At 47.4% G+C, this 27,515-nt stretch overlaps 2 protein-coding genes across 3 annotated transcripts in view; both read left to right on the forward strand.

Moving 5' to 3' along the window:
* LMNA (lamin A/C) overlaps positions 1-25,146 on the forward strand; it is a 47,370-nt gene extending 22,224 nt beyond the window's left edge. Inside the window, exons 2-12 of one of the 2 annotated variants that reach the window (XM_080984256.1) lie at positions 10,277-10,433; positions 12,041-12,166; positions 12,383-12,553; positions 13,783-13,908; positions 14,241-14,461; positions 14,760-14,973; positions 15,878-15,985; positions 16,167-16,286; positions 17,303-17,398; positions 19,717-19,965; positions 21,756-25,146. In XM_080984256.1, coding sequence (XP_080840382.1) covers positions 10,277-10,433; positions 12,041-12,166; positions 12,383-12,553; positions 13,783-13,908; positions 14,241-14,461; positions 14,760-14,973; positions 15,878-15,985; positions 16,167-16,286; positions 17,303-17,398; positions 19,717-19,965; positions 21,756-21,782 — 1,615 coding nt within the window. In that variant the 3' untranslated portion in view covers positions 21,783-25,146. Of the gene's footprint in view, positions 1-10,276; positions 10,434-12,040; positions 12,167-12,382; positions 12,554-13,782; positions 13,909-14,240; positions 14,462-14,759; positions 14,974-15,877; positions 15,986-16,166; positions 16,287-17,302; positions 17,399-17,870; positions 19,520-19,716; positions 19,966-21,755 lie in introns of those variants that run through there. The other variant, XM_080984255.1, reaches the window with a different exon arrangement.
* Positions 25,147-26,182: 1,036 nt separating this feature from the next.
* Positions 26,183-27,515, forward strand: part of SEMA4A (semaphorin 4A) — a 78,401-nt gene continuing 77,068 nt past the window's right edge. Inside the window, exon 1 of the mRNA XM_080984224.1 lies at positions 26,183-26,344. The gene's annotated coding sequence lies outside the window, so the exon portion shown is untranslated. The remainder of the gene's footprint in view (positions 26,345-27,515) is intronic.

Raw genomic sequence — 27,515 nt, forward strand, 5'->3', positions numbered from 1 at the left:
CTAGACCCCCTCTGGCTGTTTAGGGCTAGGACTCCCATCAGCCCCAGCGAGTGCATATGTATGATGGGAGTTGCAGCTCAAGACAACTGTGCTCGCCTGGGACTCATGGAAATTACTGTCCAAAACACCTGGAGGGCACCAGGTGAGCAAAGCCTGCGTCACCCTCCTCAGCCAGAGAGCCTTTTGTTGACTTCTAGGCAGGAATTATTCCAGGCCTACAACTTGATACTGGCTCTGAAGAATATGCTGAACCTCTCCAGCTTGCAGGGGCCATTTTGGATGCAAGGCTTTTGCAAAACCTGAGCTGGCACCCCGAGGTTGTGTGGAGGCTCTCTTGCGAATCCAGGGTATCCTGGATTCCGCTGGGAAAGTTCTGAAAGTGGCAGGGTTGGCAATGGGAGGGACGGAGCATGTGTACACAGGCTGTGAGCCATGTGAATTGTGGGCAGGTTGGCAAGCAGGGGCAGCTGCTGTTTCCTCCCTGTTTTGGCAAGGGCGTTGGGAAATTACCGGCTCCTTTGCTAGCAAGGGAAGAGTTTGAGTGTGTGGAGGCAAGGCGGGGCCAGAGCCCAAGGCCTTCGTCTCTCACCAAGTGGTACACACACACTCCAGTCTGCTGATTTTCATTTGCTTCCTTTGAAGCCATCCATCCCACTGGTGAACAGAGAACCCCATTGATCTCACGGCATCTTGGAAGACTGAGGGGGGTGGCATGTCCCGAGATGGCGTCTGACCCAGATCGGCTAGAAACGAAGCTGGAATTGTGCAAGGGCTCTGCACAGTAGCAGAACTGGCCCTCCCTGGCTTCAACCTCAAGAAGCCTGCACTCATTGCAACAGATGGGGAGCGGGGATCCTGAGTTGCATCTGAGTTGGCTTTCCCGAGGGCATGTCTGTAGGGGGCTTTCCCCACTTCCTATGGGCAATATGCACCCGCTCCCAAACTTACTTGATCCCTGGCGCGAGATCCTTTTGCCACAACAACCCTATGGGGGGTAGGTTTGGCTGTAAAGGAGTACCTGCCCCAAGGCCACCTTGTGAGGGATTTTTCATGTCATCATTTTCTAAATAAGCAAGCAATTTGGTGGGTTGTTTGTTACACGGGAGCTCGCCCTCTCTACTTATCCCTTTTGAGCTTCATGGATCAAAAGCCACCTGGCTCTGGGTCTCAAGTGTCAAAGAGGCTGTGCCATACATGGTTCGCTACATTAAACTCGCCGAAAGTCCCCAACTTTTGCGTAGAACCAGACTTGGATGAGGCTGCCTTCCTGCAAGTGTGGGGCAGCCCTCCGGACGTTGTGGGGTTCCCAGTTCCCACCAGCCCCTGGAGCAGCATGACCCACGGTCGGGGATGGCGGGAGTTGCAATGCAACAGGTTCCCCCCATCCCTGCACCCAGGAGACGACTTTACAGAGGCGCGCGCGCTGTGGGCGGCGGCGGCCGGGGCCTCTCGCATCCAACTGCGGTTTCGGAGGCTTGTCGCTGCGGCCGCGCGGGTTTGGGGCTTCTTTCGAACCGGAAAAGGCGCGACCGCCCGGCGCCTCGAGGGAGTGTGCGCAGCGGCGAGCTCCGCTTCGCGGTGCCTCTTTGCGCCGTGGAGCCAGGGAGGCCTGCGGGCCTGCTTCGGCGTTGGCGTTTGGGCTGGCTGGCTGGTTTACTCAGCCGAAAGGAATGTCCCTCGCCTGCCTCCCAGCAGTTGCGTTTTTCGTGCTGGCCCCGAGGTTTCCTGCGACGCAAAGCTGCTCAACTTTCTCTCTCACACACACACAAAAAGCAGAGAGAGATCACTCGGCCTCGTTTTCTTGTGTGCGTAAAAGAAAGGAAGGAAAACTCAAAACTGGCATTTCGCTCAGACGGCTCGCGGCCTCCCAATGTCTGCTAAATGGCCATGGTTGGCGCGCGCAAAAGGCCGTCCGTCCCTTTGAGTCATTTCTTCCCGAGGCGTCATTGCGCGGGGGCCGGAGAGCGCCTCGAGTCCCGTTTCCCCTCCCGTCCCCGCTCGCGCCATCTGCGGCGTTGCCAGGGCCAGGCCGGCCCGACTTCCATTTGCGGACGGAGCGGCGGGGATGACTCAGCCCCGCCGGGTGGGGCCGGAACAGAGGCGTTGGCCGGGTAGTGGGAGGCGGGGAGACGATTCCAGGCAAGACTTCGCTTATTGTTCCTTTCCCTCCCTCAATGTACTATTTAATATCGCGTTTCCTGCGTTTGATAAATTGAAGCAGGCCGCAGCTGCACGGATTGCTTGCGCATTTTGTTACAGTAACACTAAAGATTATATGCAGACGGTGTTTTACTGTATATATATATTTACACGCCGCCTAGTTTTCAGCAAAAGAGCAGGGAATTATTATTTTTAACCCTGGCGCTTCAGGCATCTCCTCTCGCCCTACAAATGGATTCAGTGTGATCCGCAGGATTCGTACAAGAATCTAGTATTCTTTATTTATTTTTGGCGGGGCGGGGAAGCTTCTAGTCCTCATTAAAATTGAGACTGTTTTGCAAATGTGAGGAGGGGCACCCTTTAAAGATTAGAAAGGAACAGACAAAGGAGCTTAGTTACTTGCATGAGTATATTGGCTTGTGTTGCAGGACAACAGTTTAATCTAGTTTAGTGTATCCACCAAGTTCTGTGTCTGCTGTTCATGAAAATGCCATGTGACTAAAACACGTCACTAGTCTGCAGACCTCCCTTATTCCCTTTTCTGGCTTGAAAGCAAACCGTGGCAAGTTGTCAAAATACAGGCAGTGTTCTGTCTCAGCACAGGTGGAGGCATCGGAGGCTAAAACTCTTCCTAAAGAGACTTGTGAAACTTTTACAGTGGTACCTTGGGTTACATACGCTTCAGGTTACAGACTCCACTAACCCAGAAATAGTGCTTCAGGTTAAGAACTTTGCTTCAGGATGAGAACAGAAATTGTGCTCTGGTGGTGCGGCGGCAGCAGGAGGCCCCATTAGCTAAAGCGGTGCTTCAGGTTAAGAACAGTTTCAGGTTAAGAACGGACCTCCAGAACGAATTACGTACGTAACCAGAGGTACCACTGTAAAAGTTGCTCTCGTTTTGGCACTTCAAAAACCCATTTAAATTTGGGTTTGTTTCCTGCTGTGACCTTTGGGTGCAATACCCCTCTTTGTGCTTTTGATCAGCTGAAGATGAAGCTTCTATCTATGAATAGATCCGTGCTTCTTGTATTTGTGAGGGCTTGCTTGTTGCACATCAAATCTTTGAATTTAGCCCCCCCCCCTTTAAACTTTCACCTAATTCTCCACCCCCAACTCCTTAATCTTCAAAGAAAACAGCAGGAATTTTTTATTTTATTTTTGCTTCCCTTTCTGAGGGTTCAGTGGCTCCACATGCAATTGGAAATCTGGAAGGCGAGAGCCGCAAATCCCCTCTTGACTTTTTTCTGGGGCCTTTTGGGTGTGGCCCTTGTTGTACCAGTGGCAGCAAACATCTTTTCTCGCCTTCTATAGGGCCACGCCCTCAATCCTGAATCCTGTCCAGCTGGCTCCGACAGAAAGCTGGTGGCGCTTGCTCACGTTTCTGTCCCACGTGGCACATCCCTGGTGGCTTGGCAGTGTTGCCCTTGGTACCGAAAAAGAATGGGTGAGTCAGAGCCACTCGGATGGGCCTGGGTCGCAGCCGCTTCTCTACAGAAACAACAGGATCTCCCGTGCCCTGTCCCTTTCCTGCTTTGGATGGGATTCTTTTCCAGAGACACCACCAGGGATGTCAAAAGCCCAAACTCTGCCAGCTCTCCTTCCCTTTTGATTCAATTTTATGTGCTTGTTCCTGGCAAGTGTTTTGTTCCAATCCACGCATCCCACCCCCACCCCCTCCGTCATATCTCTGCCATGCCAAAAAAAGTGTTTGCTCATGGAGCAACTTGCGCCAGAAGGCACTGTGGTCCCCCTGCAGCAAAAATTCTGTTAGCAGAACCTGGTGCCAGATTGTCCCTCCTGTGTAACATCTGACTTTCTGGGACAGAAACAACTACAACAACAACAACAACAACAACAACCATCATTCATAAAGCATCAAAAAAATTCTAAGCACTGGACAAACGTTAAAAACCAAGACAGTTTCTGCCACGCATGAACAATCTAATAGATCTGAACAACACAAAAGGAAAAAGAGTTTGGAGGGGAGGAAAGCAAATTCAGGTACAGTGGTACCTCAGGTTAACTACTTAATTCGTTCTGGAGGTCCGTACTTAACCTGAAACTTTTCTTAACCTGAAGCACTACTTTAGCTAAATGGGGCCTCCTGCTGCCGCCGCGCCGCTGGAGCACGATTTCTGTTCTCACCCTGAAGCAAAGTTCTTAACCTGAAGCACTATTTCTGGGTTAGCGGAGTCTGTAACCTGAAGCATATGTAACCTGAAGCGTATGTAAACCGAGGTACCACTTTAATGGTTATTACACGGTTACATAGTTGAACAATTGGAATGGCTGTTGAGGATATTTAGGAGAGGAGAAATCAAAGGGAGCTTGATTTCAGCTGATTCTACTGGAAGGGGCTTTACTGGGGGTTGTCGGGGGGGGGCTCAAGGATAGATGTTGAAGGGCATGAGTCCAAATGATTGCCTAGTTGGAGGGCTACTTTGGGAAGAGAGATGGCGGAGTTAGCCAGAGTGCCTCTCTAGCCCCCAGTTGCCTGCCAGTGAGTCCCCCATCTTCACACCCGTTGTTCCTTCTGCCCCCCACCTCCTGATGGCACCATCGGTGGGCCTGATCTGGCCCAATGGCTGTACGGTTGCTGATCCTTCCTCTGTGTGGCAGTAAAGGAGGTGCAGCTAGAATGAAGCAAAGGGCGAGGTGGATGAGAGCTTTCTGCCAAGAGCTTTGCTAGGATGCTGAGCCTCAAAGACATTTCTGTGCTAACCGGTCAATTGGTTTTTGGCAGCAGGTCTACTGAGTGACGGGAAGGAAACTCACTGATTGTTTGAGATTAAGCTTGGATGGTCAGTTTGGTGCCAGCTTTATAAACTTAGCCAGGAGGGAAATCTCCCCAACTCAAGAAGAACCTAAAATAGAAACTAGTAGTTTCTCCGCCCGCCTCCCCGCCTTTACAATTTGCCTCATAATCAGGAAACGAATGATTTCAATCTCTGTGGCTAAGCTGGGGAGATGCTGTTTCCCTTTTCAGGTCTGGAGGGGAATCCACCTGTTCTGGTGTAGCCACACAAAAGGAAAATGGCTGATTTTTGCCTTGTGCTGGAAATGCCTTTGAAGAAATAGAACCGGGATGACTGCAGGGGGGTCCCCATTTCAGAGAACACACCTCTTGATAGGCAAGCAGTGTAGTTTCGATGCCGATTTAGGAGATAATCCTAATCATGAGGATTAGGAATGCCTCTTGCCTTTTTGCAAAATGGAGCTTAAGGTTCTCTGGCCAGGCAAAATACCTATGTGCTACAAAAACAGAGTTTGCCATGCTCAGTGGAATCTTCTCTGTGCAAAAAGTCTCGATTTCCTCTGCTGATAAGCAGTGCCTGGTGGCCTTTTGCAACCTGGTTTGTCATTTCTTTGTCTTTTTTTTTTTTAAAGCCAAGCTTGAATGTTGGAGGGGAGCATTCCTCTAGAACTGCTGTTCATGCCATATTTGTCCTAAATGCTGACCTGGAATGTTACTTATGACTAAGAGGAAGAAAATAAACAGAGGAAAGTGAACTGTTGAGAGCGAAGTTATTTTATTTAACTTCTTTAATTTCACTTTTCTTGCTAGTAATGCTGTTGTCTTGAACTTTTGCTCATAAAGTTGAGCTTCAAGGCCGTACTAAGAAATCACATAATACAACAGACCACAGACTGTCTATAAAAGCAATTGTAAAATAATTGGCACCTGTATGAACTTGCATTCAAATCGGGAGCCACCGTGTCTCTGGGATTTCCCTTGGCTCCCGACAAATCCAGCCTGGCCTCCCTCTACGTTTTCTGACATGTGACAGGATACGTCACCCAGCGAAAACAAATGTTGTTGGGGTATTCTGTCTTCTCGTCTCCTGCCACCATGCTTTAAAGAAATATCCAGTTTTACACTCTTAAAAGGTGCTGCATTGTATTATTTTAATGTACACTCATTCTCCCCTTCTTAAAAAAAGGAGAGTCAGTTTTTTAGGCATTGAAAAACTCTTCAGTAGAGGTGGGTTTGTGCTGTTTCCAGCTAAACAGTGCTGTTCGGAGCCGGCTTCTGCTGGAAAATTCAGAAAGCTGGTTTCCCTGGAAGGCAATCCATGAGAGAAGTTGGTCTGCCCAGACAAAAGTGTACAGGGATCTGGACTTCCAGAAATAGCTTCTCTGAACTATGCTTGTATTTCATTATGTCCTGCATAGAATTGTGTTCTTGCTATTATTTGTGTGGATACAAATACATGCTCCTGTTACCCTGTTTTCTGTTGACAAGCAAGATTTCAGGTTGGGTGTCTCCCCTCCCCAGATCAGACAAGCAGTCTAGTTTGAAGGGAGGAAAATTTTACAGATCTTTGACTGTGGCTCAGTGGAAAGAGCGCACACAGGTGGGGTTTCTGGCTCAGCATTTCCTCACGATTGGGAAAGGCCCCTGGGGAATCCGCTCTTTGTTGTTGCAGTAAACAGGGCTGGGTGAAACTGACTCACCTGCCCATGAACAAACTTCACCAGCTCTGCATTTCTGCTTTTAGCTAGACTAGAGGCTCCATAGCTTGGAGAGCCCATCCTGTGTACCCTCAAATCCCTCAGGTATCCTGTTCCCAAATGGTAAGGGTAACCAGTCACTGGTGAGGGGTGAGCAAATCTTCCCATTTCAATTTTATTTATGTATTTTTAAAAGATTTATATGCCGCCCTTCATTCGAGGATCACAGGGCTGTTTATAATATTAAAAACACAAAAAAACCACACCGTAGTAACAAACAAAACAATAACAATATCATACACACCCCAAGTGTAAAAGGTCATAGATTGATTGATTAATTAGCCAAAGGCCTGGAATCTTTTTGCCTGGAGCCTAATGGGATATAACAAAGGTTCAAGGTGAACCTTCCTGGGGGGGAGAGCATTCCACAAATGGGGAGCCACCACAGAAAAGGCCTGTTCTCGTGCTGCCACCCTCCAGACCACTCATGGAGGCGGCATACAAACAAGGGCGTAGGAGGGTGATCACAGAGGTGGATGATCAAAGGTGTTATATACTCAAACCATCTTAATCCTGCCTTTTAAAATCAGAAATGTTTGTTAGATTTTTCTGTGCTCTGTTTCATGCTGGTCTTAATGCATGGTGTTTATTTGTTGTTGCAAGTAGGGTTGGGCTACCTTGGTTTTTAAAAAAGCAACTAATTTGTTTAGTAATAATAAGCACTCTGCACATGCTCTGAGTGACTTGTGAATCCCCATAGCCTGCTGCCCTGTCAACCAAACGTTGGAGATGAGCTCAGTTGTGGAATTTGATCGGCTAAGAGGGACTCCCTTGTTCATAACATTCCAGCCAGGCAGGATGGTTCTGTCTGCAGCTCTGACTTTTCTTTAGTACGCCTCCCCCCAGCCGTCATCTGTTTGGTGGGTGATGCTTTTTTAAGCAGCTGTGTTTCTCTCTCTTGGTCTTCTGTCTTCCTTGGCAGGGGAGGGGAAAGAAAGAAAATAAAGCAAAATATAATGGAATGTAAGCGAGTAATGGAAACTTGGATCTGAGCTGACGACCAACGTTTGGATTTTCTCTTGCCTCAGCCTTATTTATAGCTTTCTCCGTCTCCCTCCTTTTAAAATATATATCTATAACCCAAATAAAAAGATCTTGAGGCCCAGTTTCCCCTCTTCTTGGAGTAGGAGTTTTCTTTATCTGGTATGTAATGGTTCCTGTGAAATTATTTGCTGGCCTTTTTAATTAGAGTTATAATCTCCCTTCACACCTTCTCATATTACATTTTCTCTTCCTTCAAGGAACTAAAACAAGCTTAAATGTTTCAACACCCCCAGTTACCCTCACAACAACCGTGAGAGGTAAGCCAGGCTGACAGATGTTGATTAGTCCACAAGGTCAACTAGGGAGATTTGCAGTTTAGCATCACCCATCTCTTCCTCTTATGCCACCTGCAACAGGTTGCTGTAAAAACTTTCCTGCACCGCTTTCCCAAAGATGCTCAGGTTGTGGTGAGCTCCCAACCAGTCAGAGAGACCCAAAATCTCCCTGTTTAGAACTGAGGAACATGAAAAGCTCCATCAAAGTGTTTAAGGGCTGTCAGCCAACCAGATTATCTGCTAATACACCCCTTGATTGATTAAATTTGCATACAGTGGTACCTTGGTTCTCAAACTTAATCCGTTCTGGAAGTCCGTTCCAAAACCAAAGCACGCTTTCCCATAGAAAGTAATGCAAAATGGATTAATCCGTTCCAGTCTTTTAAAAACAACCCCTAAAACAGTGATTTGACATGAATTTTACTATCTAACAAGACCGTTGATCCATAAAATGAAAGCAGTAAGCAATGTACTGCAGTCACACAATCAATCAATCAATCAATCAATCAGTAGCTGAACTGGGTTCCACAGTCACAAAAACAAAACAATAAGAGCCACAAAAACAAAAAAGCAAAATAAATAGCAAAAACACAGACCTCAGCGTAACACTCAAATCAGAAGCGTAACACTCAAAACGGAGCACGTTTGGCTTCTGAAAAAAGTTCTCAAACTGGAACACTTACTTCCGGGTTTGCAGTGTTTGGGTTCCAGGCTTTTTGAGTACCAAGGTGTCTGAGAACCAAGGTACCACTGTATTGCCAAAACTTCTAAATACACACATTAATCTCTTTTTAAAGGCAGTTAAGAAAATGTGACATCTAATATGTAAGGGGCTACACCTCTGTGTTAGAAGGGAAGTCCTCCTTTAGTTTTTCATATTTTTCTCCCCTTTATCTGTGACAGTAACACACCAGAACCAAAGTAGTCATGGAAAACTAACCTGTGCCTTCGACTTCTAAAATTGACCTTGGTAGATAAAGCAACAAAAGCTTTAGTGGATTAATCTAAAACGGTGTTATACATATTTCTAAACACACTTGCAAGAGGATAGGGTCACAGTAGCCTACAACAGCCTTCACAATGTTTTGGACTGCAAAAGTTGTAACCTGGACACCTGACGGGCACCTGGTTGCAGAACGCTTGTCTGTGCCACATCGCATGTCTCCTTTTCCTCCCTTCCTGGGGGCGGGGGAAGGCTAAGTGGAGACATGAGGAGAGTTTATAAAACTAGGCTTGTTGTGGCAAAAGTAGATAGAAAGGACTTCTCATAATTGGTTGTTTTAATGAAACTGAGGTTCAGGTGCAGAAAACGGAACTTTCTGGAAATGTGATGGCTGCTGGCTCAGAGCACCTTCAAAGAGGGACTAGGCAACTTCACAGAGGCAGGAGACAGTGTTATTGATTGTTGTTTCTTATAGAACCTCCAAGTCCAGAGGCAGTCTAGATGTGGATACCTGTTGCTAAGGGTGAACAGCAGGGACAGGCTGCTGGCTCCATACCTTTGTTAGAGGTCTTCCTTAAGGGCAGGCATAGGCAAACTTGGCCCTCCAGATGTTTTGGGACTACAAATCCCACCATCCCTAGCTAACAGGATCAGCGGTCAGGGATGATGGGAATTGTAGTCTCAAAATACCTGGAGGGCTGAGTTTGCCTATGTCTGCTTAAGAGCATCTGACAAGCTGCTGTTTGAAACAGGATGCTTATAGAAGTTTTTTAAGAAAATAAGTAAGACTGTGAAATTTAGCTCCTTCTGAGAATTATAAGATTATGAAATTTAGAAGGGATATAAGAATTTAAATAAGATGATAAATTGCTGACAAAATGTTATAACGAGGAAAGTGGGAGCGGGAGATGTGAGGAAGTCCAAAGAAAATGTGAAAATATGTTAAGATGAATGTTACATTGTTTATTATGTTTATTTTTACTGTAAAATTTAATAAATTGCTTTAAAAAAAAAAAAAAAAAAGAAACAGGATGCTTGACTAGATGGCTCTGTGTCCCAATCCAGCAAAGCTCAGTGTGTCTTGTCGATCTTGGCGCTTAAGAACTTTGCATTGCATTTTCTGCTTACTGACGCATTATATTATGAAATCGTACTCATTGCAGACTGACTTACAAAGAAAACAGACAAACCATTTTATTACTTCCATAATGATTTTGTCATTTGCCATTTTTATAATAACAAATTGTCAGGGATTGGGTTTTTTGTACCTTGGTCCGTGAAGAAGATAAGCCTCTCTCCAGTCTGGATTAACAGCTGTGCCTTCTTCTTTTCCTTGTTTTAGGAACACCAAGAAGGAAGGGGAGCTGCTGACCGCTCAAGCCCGCCTGAAGGACGTCGAGGCCTTGCTGAACTCCAAGGAAGCAGCACTCACCACTGCCTTGGGAGAGAAGCGCAACTTGGAGAATGAGCTCCGTGATCTGCGGGGGCAACTGGCCAAGGTGAGGACCACCAACTTAGCAGTCTCCTTCCCTCTTATCTTACATTTTTCTGCAACGGACTTTAATTTCGCCACTGGTGGTGTGTGGACTTGTGAAGTTGACCCTAGATCAGGCATGGCCAAACTTGGCCCTCCATCTGTTTTGGGACTATAATTCGCATCATCCCTGACCACTGGTCCTGTTAGCTAGGGATGATGGGAGTTGTAGTCCCAAAACAGCTGGAGGGGCCAAGTTTGGCCATGCCTGCCCTAGATGGTGTAATCTTTAAGAATGTGGAAGACCTCTGCTGGCTCAGACCAAAATGCTGTCTGGGCCAGCTTTCTGTTCCAGCAGCTGCCAGCCAGTTTGCCTTTTAGCGCACCCACATAGGGCCTGGAGGGTGACTGTTGGTTGCCTGTTAATTGACTTCAGTGCCTGACAATCAGGGTAGACTGCCTTGGGTCTTGGAGGTTCCACTTGGCTTTCATGCTTAACCGCTGCAGATAGATCCCCTGCTCTTCCATGAGTTCATCCTAACTACCTTATAAAAAGAAAGCAATCTCACCTGGCCCATTGCGTTGTGCTTTCTTTGGTCTGCCAGCCCGTTCCATTGGGTGACTTTCAGTTCTTCAGTTATGGGAGAGCGAGGAGGAAGCTGGCTCCCCCTCCCTCTCCCCACCCCATAGTGAATTGATAAACCCCTGCCTTCATCAACCCTAGTCCATAATTGTACCGGAACCCTTTTTGGTGGGGGTGGGGGGAAGTGGGAAGCACTTGAGGTTAGGAAATCTATCCCATGAAGATTTAAAACAGCCAGCAGATGGCAGCACAACCTGCCATCTGGGCAAGACAGTCCTTTAAACCCAACAATACCACTTAGATTTTAAAGCAGATTCATGCTTCCAGGTGAAAGCATGTGAGGTAGACCTTCTGGCTGTCGGTGCTACTTCAGATAGACGGCCTGGCTTTGCAGAGGGAAGCTTCACCTGTGACCCATGAGAGTGCCAAGCCGGGGCTGGCCCCTATTCTTGGGCTGGTTTTTGGAATCCCGGCAAAGTGGAAATGCACCTGGGCGCTCCCAGAGATTTCCCAGCCCATCTGAGAGACAGTGCTTGGGGAATATGGCAGTCCCTGGCCCAGCTTCAATCTGCCCCCAGTATAATTTATTCATTTCACAAAATTCATATACCGCTTGACTGTAAGGGAAAACCTCAACGTGGTTTGCAAAAAGAATGAAACAATAAAGTTGCTTTAAAAAACAGCTTTTTAAAACATTAGAATAAAGTCAAAGAGGAACTAAAAACCAGATTGAAACACAGGTCAATGTACTACAAATCTGGACAGGCTTACCGGAACAAAAACAATTTTAGCAGGCATTGAAAAAGAGTACAGTGAAGGCGTCTGCCAATGCCAACAGGCAGAGAATTCCACAGCCCTCCTACACTAAAAGATTGATTTCTTACAAATGTGGAATGAGTATTATGTGGCATCTGTAACAGGGCCAGTTCCATGGATTCAAATGCTCGGGTGGACATATATAAAGGCCGCCACGTTTCATCCCATTGACATACTTCTCCCATTCTCTCTTTTTTTTATACCACCCCGTCTCCCTGCCAATCCACCCACAGCTGGAAGCTGCTTTGGCTGAGGCCAAGAAGCAACTTCAGGATGAGATGCTGCGACGGGTGGATGCGGAGAACAGACTGCAGACCCTGAGGGAGGAGCTCGAATTCCAGAAGAACATCTACAGCGAGGTGAGTGGGGCAGCCTGCAAAAAACAGCACAGCCGCACATACCCTCACCAACCCCCCGGGCTTGCCCACAATTCCTGTCCCTGCAGTGTAAGGCTGAAGGTTGTTTGGGGAAACCCAGAAGCAGCACCCGAGCACAAGAACCCCACCCCTGCCCCTGGCTCCCAGCCATTAATAGCCTTCGTCCCCCATGACTCTTCTTTCCGGCTTCTCCTGCAGGAGCTTCGCGAGAGCAAACGCCGCCACGAGACCCGCCTGGTGGAGATCGACAACGGGCGCCAGCGGGAGTTCGAAAGCAAGCTGGCTGATGCCCTGCATGATCTGAGGGCCCAGCACGAAATGCAAGTCAGGCTGTACAAGGAAGAGCTGGAGAAGACTTACGGCTCCAAGGTACCACCCTGGCCTTAAACTCCTTATCTTTGGCCAGAGAGATGGAGTCTTTTTACACTACTTTTGGTGCCAACCTATTTATTTATTTCCTCTGGTTTGTGCTGCAGTGGCAGCCTGCTCCTAAGAGACTGTGGAGCTATTCAGGGCTGGCACACCTGTGAGGCAGTCGCCTCAGGTGGCAGATTGGGCCTCCACCTCCACCCGCCTGCTCCTCTCCAGCCTCCTGGGGGCAGGCTGCAGGAGAGGGGGAGGAGAAGAAGAAGGCACCATGACAGCATTGTCTGTCTTGCCTCAAGTGGCAAAACATCCTAGGCCAGCCCTGCTTTCCCTTTTGCACCTATTATCTCTCCACCCAACCAGCCCCAACTGAAAAGCTAGAATTAAAGTCCAGGAGTTAGCACTATTTCTCATTTAGGTCCTGTTTGGTGTAGGAAATGTGAGGAGTTCAAGTATTTGAAGTACAGGCAATGACCACTTTTGTGCAGGGGCTACATTACACACTGTGTGTGTCTGCTTGCTCTGCCCTGCTCTGCTTCTGCCACCTTCCTGGTTGCAGCAGTGCACACGTGCATGGTCACACGTCAGCCGGCTGTTGCCTGCATTCAAAGGACTACTCTTCCAATGGTCCTGGGTGGTTCTCCCCATTTTGCAGGCTGGGTGTGAGGGAGTGGATTGCAGCAGCCCTGTAGTGTAGTCTACGGATAGTCGCGTGTGTTGGATGCGGCACTGAACTTGAGAGAAGAGTGGTTTGCAACAACCCTGCATTGTGGTCTATGCACATTGGGCCATATCTAATACACTATCATAGTCACTATTTCCCTCTCTCTCTTGTACAACAATCAGGGCTGTTAAATATTGTTTTGAAACACTGCATTGAAATACCATCACCGCTCCCAGATAGCCATTTTTCGTCAGTGGCTGGTTTGGATTTCCAGAAGTAAAAAACCCCAGAAACCACCTCCACTTGCGGTGCAGGTTAAAGATATTAAACTGTGTTCCCAACTCACTGCAAACTAATGTCCAGTGCTGGCTGGGGGCTGATGGGAGCTGTAGTCCAAGATGGCCATGCTGGCTGGGGGATGTTGGGAGTTGTGGTTCAAAGCATCCAGAAGGTTGGTGAAGGCTGCTTTAGACAAAGGCAGCCCATGTCCCAGAAAGTTCCTTTCTGTCCTCCTTTCTGGAGCGCCCAGTTTCTTCTGTGCCTCATCGCAGCCGATCTTCCTTTTCAGCTGGATAACGCCAAGCAGTCAGCCGAGCGGAACAGCAGCATGGCGGGGGCAGCCCATGAAGAGTTGCAGCAGACTCGCATCCGCATCGACAGCCTGTCGGCGCAGCTGAGCCAGCTGCAGAAGCAGGTGAGGGATCGGGAAGGGTCACAGGGACAGGCGGCCAGTGCTGTGCTCTGTTTTGAGTGCTGTTGGCTCCCTGGATGACACTGGGACTGCTGAATGTCTTTGCCCAGGGTGCTCTAAATTGAGGCTTATTCCTCCAGCTGAGTAACGGCTACATTGCACTGAAACGCTCCCCACTTAACTCTTAAGGGGTTTTGAGCGAAGCCCTTTCTGATTTCCAACCCTGTAGAGTAAGAATGAGCACCACCACCCTGTGAGGATCTAGTGAATTTCTCCATGCCCCTTGTGCCGTTGGCCTGCTCCACCTACCAGCTCCTCTTATCCCTCCTTCCCAGCTCTCTGCCAAGGAAGCGAAGCTGCGTGACCTGGAGGACGCTCTTGCCCGGGAGCGCGACACCAGCCGCCGTATCCTGTCCGAAAAGGAACGGGAGATGGCAGACATGCGGGCCCGCATGCAGCAGCAGCTGGATGAGTACCAGGAGCTGCTGGACATCAAGTTAGCCCTGGATATGGAGATCAATGCCTACCGCAAGCTCCTGGAGGGAGAGGAGGAGAGGTAGGTACAGGGCTGGGAAAGTTGACCCAGGGAGGGCTGGAGTCAAAACACGGTGGTCTCCCTCGGACGGTGGCCTCCTGTTCTTTCTCTGTTGGAGGGTCCGGCTGTAGGTTGAGTGGAGAGTTTGGTAAATGGGTCTTCTCTTGGAAAAGAACAGAACGAAGAGGCAGGATGCTGGATTAGATGGGCCATTGGGCTGATCCAGCAGGGCTCTTGTGTTCTTAGTTTCAGCTCCTGCATGCATCTGAAGACAAGTCACCTTGACGCCCTCTCCTCTCTCTTCTCTCCCCACCCCCAGGCTGCGTCTCTCCCCCAGCCCCACCTCCCAGAAGGGGGGCACCAGGACACGCATCTCCCACTCTTCTATGCAAAGCTCTTCCAAGAAGCGGAAGCTGGAGGATGGAGAGAGCCGCACTAGCTATTCCCACCATGCCCGGACCAGCGGCCGCGTGGCTGTGGAGGAAATAGACCTGTCAGGGAAGTTTGTCCGCCTGAGGAACAAGTCAAATGAGGTGGGTTACCTTTTGGTGGGGACGGGAGAGGGGAAGTGCCTTGCTGCTTGGCAGAAATCCTGGGGTGGTCAGGAGGAAGAGGGGCATGTTCAGCTGCCCATAAGGCAGATCTTGATGAGCTTTTCAGTCCTCGGCCGCATTCAAAATTCGCCAGGTGCCAGGCGCATTTTGCGCCATCAGCATGCCCATCAGCTTAGTCTCAGTGCTGCTGTTGTAGAACTCAGGAAGGGTGGCGATAGGGCTAGAATTATTTGTCAATGCTTGCCATTGCCTCTGGCGCCACCTGCTGTCGGGCTCCTTGCCTTCTGTCCTACCAAGCCCAAAGGGCATCAGCTGCCACTTTTGTTTAGATTTCCTAGCATCAAACAACGAAGGAATACAGAGAATAGAACCTCATCAAGCATCACTCTCTATAAGAAATAGGAGTATATTGCACACTGAATTATCTCAATGCAACTCAGAATAACATGAGTTTAAAGAATATATATAACAACAGTCTCAGATCCATCTTGAAGAGATATATACGATCTTACAGATTACTGTTCAGTTTGGACCGACCTGAAGAAGGGTATCGAAAGAGATTTTATCTGAATGTCTTGTTGTCGGAGTCCTCCTCGTACAGTTTCTCAACTTCAAGATTTAACACAGAGAATCTGTACCCTAGTCTTCATTCGAATTTCATTACATTCGAACTCTTGAACCTGGTGACAGTATATATCTCTTCAAGTTTGATCTGAGGATGTATATATTATTTAAGTTCACATTATTCTGAGTTATACAGTGGACCCTCCAGATATGAACTTAATTCGTTCCGGGGGTCTGTACATATCCCAAAAAGTCCGCATCCAGAGGCGCCGCTTCTGTGCACACTTACCATGGCCATCTCTCTTCTGTGTTTTTTTAGGACCAGTCCCTGGGAAACTGGCAGATCAAGCGCCAGAATGGAGACGAGGCCCCCATCTCCTACAGGTTCCCCCCCAAGTTCACCTTGAAGGCAGGCCAGCTGGTTACGGTGAGTAGCTGCGAGCCTCGTGCAAATCAGAAGTGCATAATTCCCTGGACGGGGCCAGCGACTGCGTGAGGAGGAGGATGGGTGGATGTGGCGCAGCCCCCTGAACCTCCTCCAATATGCACTGTTGTATGTTGGCATCTCCCTTGTTGACTTCTCTTCTTCCTCTCTGTCCCCACTTAAGATCTGGGCCTCTGGTGCCGGGGTGACCCACAACCCTCCTAGTGATATGGTGTGGAAAAACCAGAGCTCATGGGGAACTGGAGACAGCTTGCGCACCGCTCTTCTCACCTCTACTGGAGAGGTAAGGCACCCTGTGGTGGATGGTTGGGGCCGCTATTCCTCAGTGAGGCCAGAGCTGTTGCTGTTCAAAGCCCAGGACTCCATTACATTGTCCTTTGCTTACAGCTCTCACGTTCCCCTCTTCCTCCTGTTATGTCTGTGAATTTATTGGGGTGGGGGGCAACCTTTTTCATCCAAAGGACGCATTTCCTCGTGGGGTGAGCAGAGCAAACAAAATGGGTGGAGCCACTGGTGTGACACATTCCTCTGTACAGTTGGCTAGGTTAAACAACCACATGCACATCTCCCCCCATCCTCCTCATATCCTTATCAGGGATCCATTCCTGCCAGGCAAAAGAGAGCCAGTGTGGTGTAGTGGTTAAGAGCGGTGGACTCGTAATCTGGTGAACCGGGTTCACGTCTCTGCTCCTCCACATGCAGCTGCTGGGTGACCTTGGGCTAGTCACACTTCTCTCTGAAGTCTCTCAGCCCCACTCACCTCACAGAGTGTTTGTTGTGGGGAGGAAGGGAAAGGAGAATGTTAGCTGCTTTGAGACTCCTTAGGGTAGTGATAAAGTGGGATATCAAATCCAAATCCAAATTCTTCTTCTTCTTCTTCTTCTTCTTCTTCTTCTTCTTCTTCTCAGAGTGTGGGTGGTGAGTATGGCCTGGAGTGCCCCACCTCTTAATTTAAATTATAGGATACTGCTCTGGTCACTTCAACACCATCTATCTAGAGCAGGTGGCTTCCCCCAAAGAATTATGGGAACTGTAGTTTGTGAAGGGTGCTGGGAGCTGTCACTTAGCTATAGTTCCCAGTGTGGATGTGACTCCTCTGTTGACTGTTACATGCCCATTTTTAAAAAGAGGTTTAAGAGACGGTGACAATTTAACTGCTCCCAAACCCCTCTTCCCAGTACCGAGACCAGGTTATTGTCCTCTCTGTCCGCCTGACAGGGCCTCTTTGACATAAAGCCCAGTTGAAAGATCAAAGTGCCCCAACTCACATGACATCCTTTCTTTTTTTCCCCTCCACAGGAAGTGGCCATGCGGAAGCTGGTGCGCACCGTGATTGTCAATGACGATGATGAAGATGATGAGGATGAAGATGGGCGCCACCACCACCACCACCATGTGAGTTTTCTGGGGTTCTCTGCTAGCAGGGGGAGCGGCTGCAGAGCAGGCATGACTTACCCTCTCACTGAAGGCTTCCATGCGCCACTGCAATGCTCCTAATAAAGGAGGGCATTAAAAGCCCACGGAAGCACGATAGGATGCTGCTCTTGCCTGGGGCCTCTCCCCCCGTCTCTTCCTGTATTTCAGCACATCCCTGTACTCTGTATTAGCTTGGTCTGTCCTGATTCCTGTGCTCCTTTGATTTGGTCTATAATTTTTGTTAGCCTTCTCTCTTACCCCAAAGTACAAAAGAAAAACAGCAAACCATAGGCAAACATGGTTTTTTGCACAATAGCCCACCAACAAGATGAATACAGTGCTGAAACAGGCATTTCTCCTATATTTCATAGTATGACATGTACATTAATTCGGTACAAATCGTGGGGGGATATTACCAGGTGCTGAACCACATTCTCCGCTTTCCTTGCAGGTTTGAAACCCATATTTTAAACTGAAGATCCCTGGTCCAAGACTGTATTTCAGTCAGTTACACCCAATGCTGTGGAGACTGACCTTCCAATCTCTTGTCTATTAGTCAATAAAGTAAAATCAAACTGAGAAAATAGAAATGAATCCTGTTTACACCGTCCTCTCATTAATTTTAACTTATGAGACAATTTCTGTAATAGGAAAAGTTGCTAAACTTCTACAACCAACAATTTTAGAGCCCCATTTTAAAACAGCTGCATTGGTTGCCAGTTCGTTGCTAGGCCCAATTCAAGGTGCGCATGTTAGCACTGAAAGCCCTAAATAACTTAGGTCCCAGATACCTGGAAGACCACCTCCTTCCTTACAGACCCTCTCTGGTGTTAAAATCAGATGAGTTGGGCCCTCTTGCTAGTTCCACATCCCCCAGAAGTTTGGTGGTGTCCCCAGAGAGGGCCTTTTTTGTGGCAGCCCCTGAGTTTGCATGTTCAAAGTTTGCTCCCACCAGAGTTTAGAAATGTTTGCATCGCAACCATGAGCTTGGTTAGCTCTTCTTTGCTGTGCATAAGGAACACAAGCAAACTCAGGGATGGCCTCGCCTTGCACCCCAGAGATCAATTTGTTTAAAGTCTAAACTTATTCTTAATTTCACCCCCAAGACTATACATAAATTTAGGGCCAAATTTCATGATTTTAACTAAACCAATTTGAAATGCCCATTCCACACAGTCAAGCATCTGAAAGATGCTAAGGATGTTTCTGCTTACTACTACTACTAACAATAATACTTATTAATACTTAATATTATTAATTTCCAAAAGGAGACCAAACTGGGATAAAGCCAGTTTGGTCCACATGGATGTAATCACCTATAATTTGTTTTAAGCAACTGCCAAGGACAGAAGCGAAACTCTTATAGTGTCTTTGCTGGGGGGGGGGGTGACATTTGGCATACTGCCTGCCTGCAACTCCCAAGCCTACCCCGAGCCGTCGGGGGAAGGGGGGAGCTGCGGCACTTTGCCAGCGGCATTCCCCCCACCCACCCCCTTCATTTTTACAGGTGGGGGAGGCTTGGGAGTGGCGGGCGGGCAGCACACCGAATGTCCAACATGGGCGGCTCACTCCGGCACCCAAGCGGCTATTCCGTGCCTGGGAGGGCACCCGCCCCGCCCCACCCTCCTCGGAAGCGCATCTGCCCTGGGCAGTGCGGGCATATGCTCTGCCGCTGTAGCCACCCACAGCCAATGCAGAATTGAACCCTCCCCTCCCCTCCCCTCCATCAGCTGATATCACATTGCTCTCAGTTGATAGACAGGTAATTGAGGTATAGGGGAATTGGCCTCTTCGGCCAAATTAGACCCCCTGGTGGACCAGATGTCCTCCACCCTTTTAATTCCTCCCATATATCACCTTCCTGCTTCTAAAGGATTGCTAAAAAGATATTAATTTGCATACTTTTTTTAATATTCCCTTTCAAATCTCCCCATCCATAGGGCTAATTCCTCCTCTGAAAAGCTTTCTAAACATCTGCTGCAAAGTTTTCAATTGCACACTGTTAGGCACATACGCAGATCCCAAATCATAACCTAGTGCATGGCTTTTGCTTTTTCCCTTCAGAAGAATAAATAAAACATCCGTTGCTATCCTTCAAAACTTTTTTCCCGCTTCTAATCGAAAGTTTCGGTGATTCTGTCTCTGCGTTGGAGATGGGGAAGCTGTGGCACTCCCGACAGTGGACTGCAACCACCATCCTGCCTGGAGCCGAGCGTCTCAGCAGCCCCAGGCAGGCCGATTGGTTCCCCATCCCTGTTCTCTGTGTGGTTCAGCTTCTGATCTTCCTCCTCCTCTAGAGCCACTGCAGCGGCTCTGGCGACCCAGGCGAGTACAACCTGCGTTCCCGCACTGTGCTTTGCGGCACCTGCGGGCAGCCGGCAGACAAGGGGGCCAGTACCACCAACGCTGCGACCAGCACCCTGTCCTCTGGCTCTTCCTCTTCCAGCCTCACCATCACACGCAGCTACCGTACCGGAGGCAGCAGCCTTGGGGAGAACCTGCTCCCCCGGACCTACATCCTGGGCAATTCCAGCCCACGCCAGCAGGTCAGTGGGTTGAGCTTTTGGGGGCCAGAATTTAGGGGAAATCAGCAGGGAGGGAGTCCCATCATTAACTGTAGCATCTGTTGTGGCATTGTCAACTGTTAATGTCTGGAGACCCTTGAAAACACACAAGGCCAAGTGTGAAATAACATTTCCCAAATGCTTCCAGCAAGACCCTAGCAGAACAGCAAAAAAAGAGTAAGCATTGGCCACAGCCCAACTCGGTGTGGACCCATGGAAGTTAACAGGCATGGCTCTCTTAGGCCCATCAATTTCAGTGGGTTTACTCTGAGTAGAACCTAGTTCGCTACAACCCTACATGTCTATTATCACTGCGGAGAATTCGTCTAACTTTAAAAAGGCCTCACAAGGCTTTCCCCAAACGACAGATGCTGTCCATTTGCATTTCTCTATATGAATGAAATCGGTCAGTTTTGCCATGAATGCTTCTACCATGTTTCTGCACCTGTTTGTTAAACGATGGTGGATTAAGACTGTTGGAGGCGACTGAAATGTGGCAGCTGTTTTAACAAACCAGATCAGGTTGCTTGAGGTGCATAGAAATTCCCAAGTGATGTACACAGGGGACTCAGTGATAGTGAAAATGACTAGATTGGGGAGAAAGTTGGTTCACCTTTTTATATAAACCCACCTAATTCAGAGTTTGGGGGGGCAAATTTGATACACAACTACCCTTTGAAATTTGTGTTTGATTTAATCTTGCAATTGACAACCCAAAAAATGTTTACAAAGCTGTGTATATATGGGAAAGGTGGGAGCAGTGTGGTGCAGTGGTTAGTGTTGAACGAGGACCTGGGAGACCAGAGTTAAAATCTTCCCCTGGCTGTGTGACTTTGGGCCAGTCACTGCCTCTCAGCCAAACCTGTCCAAAAGGGTTGTTGTGGGGATTAAACGAGGAAGGAGAGAACCATGTACAGCACTTTTAGCTCCTTGGAGAAAACGGTGGGATATAAATGCAATAAATAATACATAAAATGCCACTGTTAATGCAAATAAAATTAAAATTATATTAAGGAGAATTGCTTGCCAAGTGTGGATTTTAGGGGAAATTCCATACAAAAGAATGTATCAAGAGAAACGCTTATCAGTTTCTTTGCGGTTACTTTAAAGAAAGAAAACTGATGTCCAAATGTGGACAACTAAATTTAATATTTGAAAAATAAAATCTGGAACTGACGGATTTGTCCGTCCCTAAGAATAATGTAGGGTCGGACTTAACTGAGCTGCCCACTGTCTTCCAGAAACTCTCAATCTTATTGCAACACCACGAAGTACAGGCACCATCAGCTTTAGGCTTCAAGCACTTTCAGCATCTATCTCAACTTCTATGAATTTTTGCTAAAGAAAAAGGGATTTGATGCAGGCAATAAAAATATTGTATTGACTAAACAGTGAAACTACTTGACCTCTTGCAAGAATAAAGGACCAGGCATGATTTGTAATAACCATTGGGTTATTTCAGGGCAATGAGGGAGAGTCCAACTTTCTCCCTGTGGTGTTGGAATTCCATGTCTCTCCTCAGTCACCTTCTGAACTATAAAAATCCCCCAAATTCATTGTCCTTTCCTTGGAGGGGAAGGTGCTGAACCTGCAGGAGAACATTGGCTAAGTCATCACGATTTCTTTCCTCAGAATTTTGACTGAGCCTATATGTATATTTTAATGTATGGTTTTTTTGTGGGCGGAGGTTTGAGTTCCCTTTGTTTAAAAAAGCTTCTAATTAGTTTAAATTTTATTAATAAAAATCTTTCTCTGTGTGTGTCTCCCTCCAGGGCCCTCAAAACTGCAGCATCATGTAAACCTGCCGCTGTTCCCCGACAACGCTCACAGCCTGCTAGACAAAAAGCAACTTATTCCTTACATGCACAGAAGAAACATTTATAAAAGGAGTTATTTTCTACTGCAGGAATTTATACTTTATTATTACATATCGAGATATATAAAAATATATATAAATGCTAAAGATGCTCCAGGGGTTTTTTAAGAATTTTTTTTTCTATAACAAAAAGAAAAGCTTTAAAAAAAACCACAAACAAGCCAAAGAAATTTGAGTTATTGGTGCCAAAAAGGAGGGGGGAAATGTTTTACTTTAATATCTCCTTAACATAGGGGTGTGTATATGTATAGAGATATATATAGAGATTTTTCATTGGAATACCAAAGGTTTCTGTATGTAAAAGGAAAAAAGAAAAACAGCCAACAGAGACGAGGCCCTCTTGGTTTCATATTCTCCCCTAGGGACAAAACTCTGAGAGGGATTTTTGCACTTGCTGTTTCCCTGTGGGAATACACTAAAGATGAATTATACTCATAAGCCACTCTTGGCTAACAGCAGCTGTAACCCACAGTTAGTCCCCACACCTGAGGTAAAACAGTTTGACTCTCATAGAGACACCCTCTTGGTTCAGAGTGGAGCCTTGTTTACAGTGTCAATGTGAGACTCTTCTTTCAAATAAAACCCACATTAATTTCAGTCTAAATTCTGGTCTGAGATCCTGGACAGGAAATGTACCATACTTTAATCCAATGTCTGTTGTCAGGCTGTTTTACTCGATGCTGATGAGGCCCTCTAAGGCAGTTACAATGCAAAACAGCCCTTAAACTGACCAGGATTATAAATCCGCTTCATCTTAAAATTTAGTTTGCACCCCTACTTTTCACCCACTCAGAATAAATACAAAATAATCGCCGGTGTGAGTGAACCAAATTCAGATGAACTGCATCCACATTTGTGCCTTTAAATGAAGAAATCTAGATTTAGCTCTTCCCACCACGCAAAACAGCTCATATACTATACTTGTCCCGATGTGTACTTTTGATGCCCCTCCTGACAGTTTTGGGGGTGCACATGACAACTTAACACCCACTTTTGCTTCAAGGAAATGTTTTGGCTCAAAAATTGAAACCACCTTCCTTTGGCAAACAAGCATGTAAGATTCCCGCATTGTAAGAGAAGGCTGTTGGCAGCTGGGGCTTGACAGCTGTCCGGTCCAAAAACAATTCTCTCCAAAGCTTTTTCTCTCTGCCTCTCTGCCTTGCTTTGCTCGAGTTGCAGCTGCTGTTATCCCTCCTCCCCTCCTCCTTACAGCCAACTGCTATGCTATAATAGCCAATATAAATGCTGTTGGGTTGACATTTATGTACTGTATTGTTCTTTTGCGGCGCTTTGAGGGAGAAAGGGGTGGGTGTGTATCGGGTGGTAGCCGCGATGTGCCTTGGCAAGGATGGTCTTCGCCAGACTGGCAGCCCAGAAGCAAAGGATGGCAGCTCCTTGCTGAAAGATGGCTGCCGTAGCCAGTGCTCTTGTTTTGGTTGCCTTTTTAAGGGCTACGGGAAGGTGTAGTGAACGTTTGGGGAAAAGTGCCTTTTGATTTCAGTTCCGGGACCAGCTTCTTTTCTGTGCCTGAGTTTGACTACGATGCCCTAAACGGGCTGTTGAGCTACAAAGCTTCCTAGCTAAAGCACCAAATAGGTTTGGGGAGTTTTGTATGTCTTTTTAGCCCCCACCCCTTTGTGAAATCAGAGCAGCCGATGCACAGTCAGGGAAGCCGTAGTGCCCAGCAACAAAGTCTCCTCTCTCCAAAGTGGGGCCACCCCACGGAGCTTTTACTCCCATTGATGCGCATGGAGCAGCCCCTGTCAGCCTTGAGGCCCTTGTTTGTCTCCGACTAAGGCTGGATTCCCACCATGGTCTTCTGTTGGTGGAGTCCTGTCTGCAGATATTGTTTCTCTTCCCTGCCCAGCCGAGGATTCAAAAAGGCCACCTTCTCTTGCAGCAGACAGTTAGGTCTCCTCAGTTTTCAGATGTGTGTCTCACGTTAAGTTTGGAAGACACACCGGATCTAAGTCACCTAAGGGTGCAGTGAAGTCTCAACACAAGCAGGGTCAGGCACAGAGAATGTCGGTCCAAAACGTGATCCAGAAACAAGGTCAATAGCGCAGAGAGAGTTCAGCAAGGTGGGGGAATGAGGCCTGTGTTGCTTCTAGCAAATGGAAGGCCCAAGTGGGGGCCTTGTATACTCTGGCCTCCCAAACACATTCTTAACAGGCAGTGAAGGAGTATCACAGACCCCCTACTTGTGAGTAGGCCTAGGACTCTGGGTCTGTAAGCACATCCTGCATGGTTCCTCTCTAGCCTGGCATGGCAACCCCCATAATCCACAACCATGGGCTGTACTGTCTGCAGCTGATGGGAGTCCCAACACCACCTGGAGAGCATCATGTTGGCAACCCCTGATCTACCCTAAATTGGGCCCTGTTGAATTGTGAGCTCTTGAGTGAGCTGTACATACAGACTGGCAATATTGGGTGCTCTGAGAAAGATCCCACTTGATCCCTTTAGCCAGAGCCATCTGGTCACTTCTCAAGGATCCACAAATTTTCTGAGCTTCTTAATAGGACCTAGAGAAATCTTCAGAGTTTTGAGGGAGTTCTGAAGGGGCTCTGATTTTGCCCTGGCCTCTGCCCCTCTCACATGTGTGTGTCTCAGACAGGGATCTCCCCCCCCCCCCTTCACCCTTGAACAGCAGCCACTTTCCCTGTGGCCCACAGTTCAAATCTTTCCCCCCCTTGTAGACAGTTTTTTAAAAATGCTCTCCACTGTGGAACTAGAGTGAGGTGTGTGATGAGACCGGGGGGCACCTTTTCCATGCGCACATATATCTTTGCATGCGGCTTTGGATTGCAGGCAAATAACTTTCCTCAGGAACCTCTGGGCAGCTTTGTTTGCCAGTAGCTTGCCAGTAGCTTGCAATGCACCCTCCTCGATGGGGCAGCAACGTAGCAAAACCTGTGCTGTGCTGCAATGCGCCTGTTCTCTTGCCTTAATTTGGGTGGGGGTAGGGCATGGTACAAAATTAAAACACTAAACCGAAAACGTGCCTGCCTGCTGCCAGCTGCAATCTTGCTTCTTGTTCGGTTTTTGTCTTCGCAAGAGTTTCACCCCGATTCAACACCCACCCATGTCATTGCTCTCTTTCTCTCAGATGCCCCCCTCTCTAGCAAGACTCAACAATCCAAAACAATTTTCCAGGGGGAAGCCAGTGCTTTTGTTAGGGAGTTTTTTGTGCTGTTGACCTCTGCTGCAGCCTACGTTTGCTGTTCATGTGGCAGTAGTGCTCCTGTATTTTCTTAAACCAAATACACTTAAAAAATGTCTACCAAGCCAGCCTTTTGTGTCTTCCTTCATTTTTGCGTCGGACACCACTGTGGTATCTTAATCTATGGTACGAAGCTGGGAAGTGGGGCTTCACGGCCTTTAATCCTGGGAGAGCGGGGCCTTGGCTCCTTGCCCTTGCCAGTTCATGAGAAGAGGGTGCTCCATATTTCCTCACCGGTGACCTCCTGGGGGGCTGCACACTAGAAACTGGTAAAAAGTGAGGGGGGGGTGTGAGAGGCAAAAGTAAATCCACAAGAGGAGAAATGCTCCTGAAGTAGATTACATTGCTACGCTGATGTCAGGCTCGGCCTAGGCATCAATTTACCAAAACCAGCAACAACGTAATGCAGCTTTGCAGCCTCCCTAGACCGACTCGCAAAATGAATATGTAATGCAGGGTGGGGAAATCATTTTCAGTCAGGGCGACCTCAAGGACAACCTCCCAAAAGCCGAACACGAGGAGGCCGCAGCGCATGTCAGCTACATATCCCAGCCATGCCAAGTAACAAAGGCACTTGAGCATATTGTGGACTTCGATGGTTGGTCAGTCAGATGTTCATTATCGTCCACTGACTTGTAAGAAGACAAATTGCAATGATTTTTGGTCAAGAACAAACAAAACAAAAGCTGATTATTTTTAAAAATAAGCTAATGATCACAGCAAGTACCGTATTGGCCTGAATATAAGCCACACTTTTTTTCTCTCCAAATTCCGACAGTGAAAAGTTAAAGTGCTGCTTAAATTCACGGCCTTGCAAAAATTGGCTTTTACAGGACTTCTGGTGAGGCAACATGTTGGGCGCCATGGCAGCGCATAGCTCCTAGGACCACCAGCACCAGCATAAAACACAATTTTAAGGGAGCGGCTTATATTTGGGTATTGTCTTTTTTTCTTCCTCCCCCCTTGAATTTTAAAGGTGCAACTTATCTGCAGGTGTGGCTTATATTCAGGCCAATACGGTACAACTTCAGATATTTTGGCCACTTGTGTGGCAATAAATTCATCAGTCCCCTTGAAGAAGGAACTCAGGAGGCTCTCTGAAGATTAAGCAGAAAACTTGCCATGAAGAGGATATATTATGTGTTCTTTGAGCCCCTGATGGAAACATCCAGAAAAGAACACAAGAGATTGGCCTCTGCACAGTTAACACGGACCACGTCTGTCTGGGTCTCGAGCCAATCTGCCATTTAAAATATTTGAAGGTAAGACACTGAAATGAGCCCATAAAATGGTTCTTCTATACCTGGGTATTTTTATAAAAATGTTAAATATGGCATACTGTGATTAGAAGCGCACCCAGGTCAGGCCTAACGACCATGGATGGTACCAGGTTCAATCAATTCTTGACGGTTAAAAAGGATTTCACACAGTTGTGCTCTGGGACGCCCATAAGTGTTAATTAACGTTCTAGAAAGCCACCAAGCCAAATTAAATTTTTATGACGGCTTTTAATTTTATATTTATAATCATTTCTGAAATGGCTGTGAGTGAGCCGGCACAAGGTGAAACCTGCTCCAGTTACAGTTCTGCTCCTGCCCAAACCCCCAACCTGGAGAAGCTTTTAACCACGAGGAGGAGAACCTCGGGCCCTCCAGATCCTACATGATGTTGAACTCAAATCCCATCAGCCCAAACCAAGGATCGAAGAGAAATTCAATTCAGTTCACATTGAACGGTGACCCTACCCAATTCCAGCTTTCCAAAACAATATCTGCACTGCAATGGCAGACATCATTTGACAATTGCAATAAATTCTTCCTTCAGTTTCATTGGCCCAGTATTGTGGGTAGGGTTGCCGCACGTCTGGAATTTCCTGGACATAACTGGAATACTGCAGTCGGAAGTAGTGTCTAGGTGGAAATCGCAAAAAATGTCAGGGAAAATCCGGGTGCATATATGACTACCTACGTCAGCCTTGACGTTTTTGGTGATTTTGCTTTAAATTAGCTCCAAAACGTTATTTATTTTTTGCAATTTTGCCAAAGTTGATCAACAGCTTTGCTCCCAAAAGCTCAACAACTTTTGTGTCTGGATTTTCACTTTTTGAAATACGGCAACCCTAATTGTGGCAAACTCTTCCATGCCTCGTGGATGTCTTACACTGCAATCTCTATTAAGCACCGTCAGCAAAATGACAGGAAGGTGTATGTACACCATGAGCGAGAAGGCCCCTCTCCCATCATCCCCAGTTGCCTTAAGGGTGTTCCAGCCTAGAGCTTTGAACATACAGTATATATTATAGACCAGGGGTCAGCAAACTTTTTCAGCAGGGGGTCGGTCCACTGTCCCTCAGACCTTGTGGGGGGCAAGACTTTTTTTTTTTTTTTGCGGGGGTGAACAAATTCCTATGCCCGCCAAATAACCCAGAAATGC

The sequence above is a fragment of the Podarcis pityusensis genome (genome assembly GCF_964106645.2).
Source record: "Podarcis pityusensis genome assembly, chromosome: 16".
NCBI lineage: Eukaryota > Metazoa > Chordata > Lepidosauria > Squamata > Lacertidae > Podarcis > Podarcis pityusensis.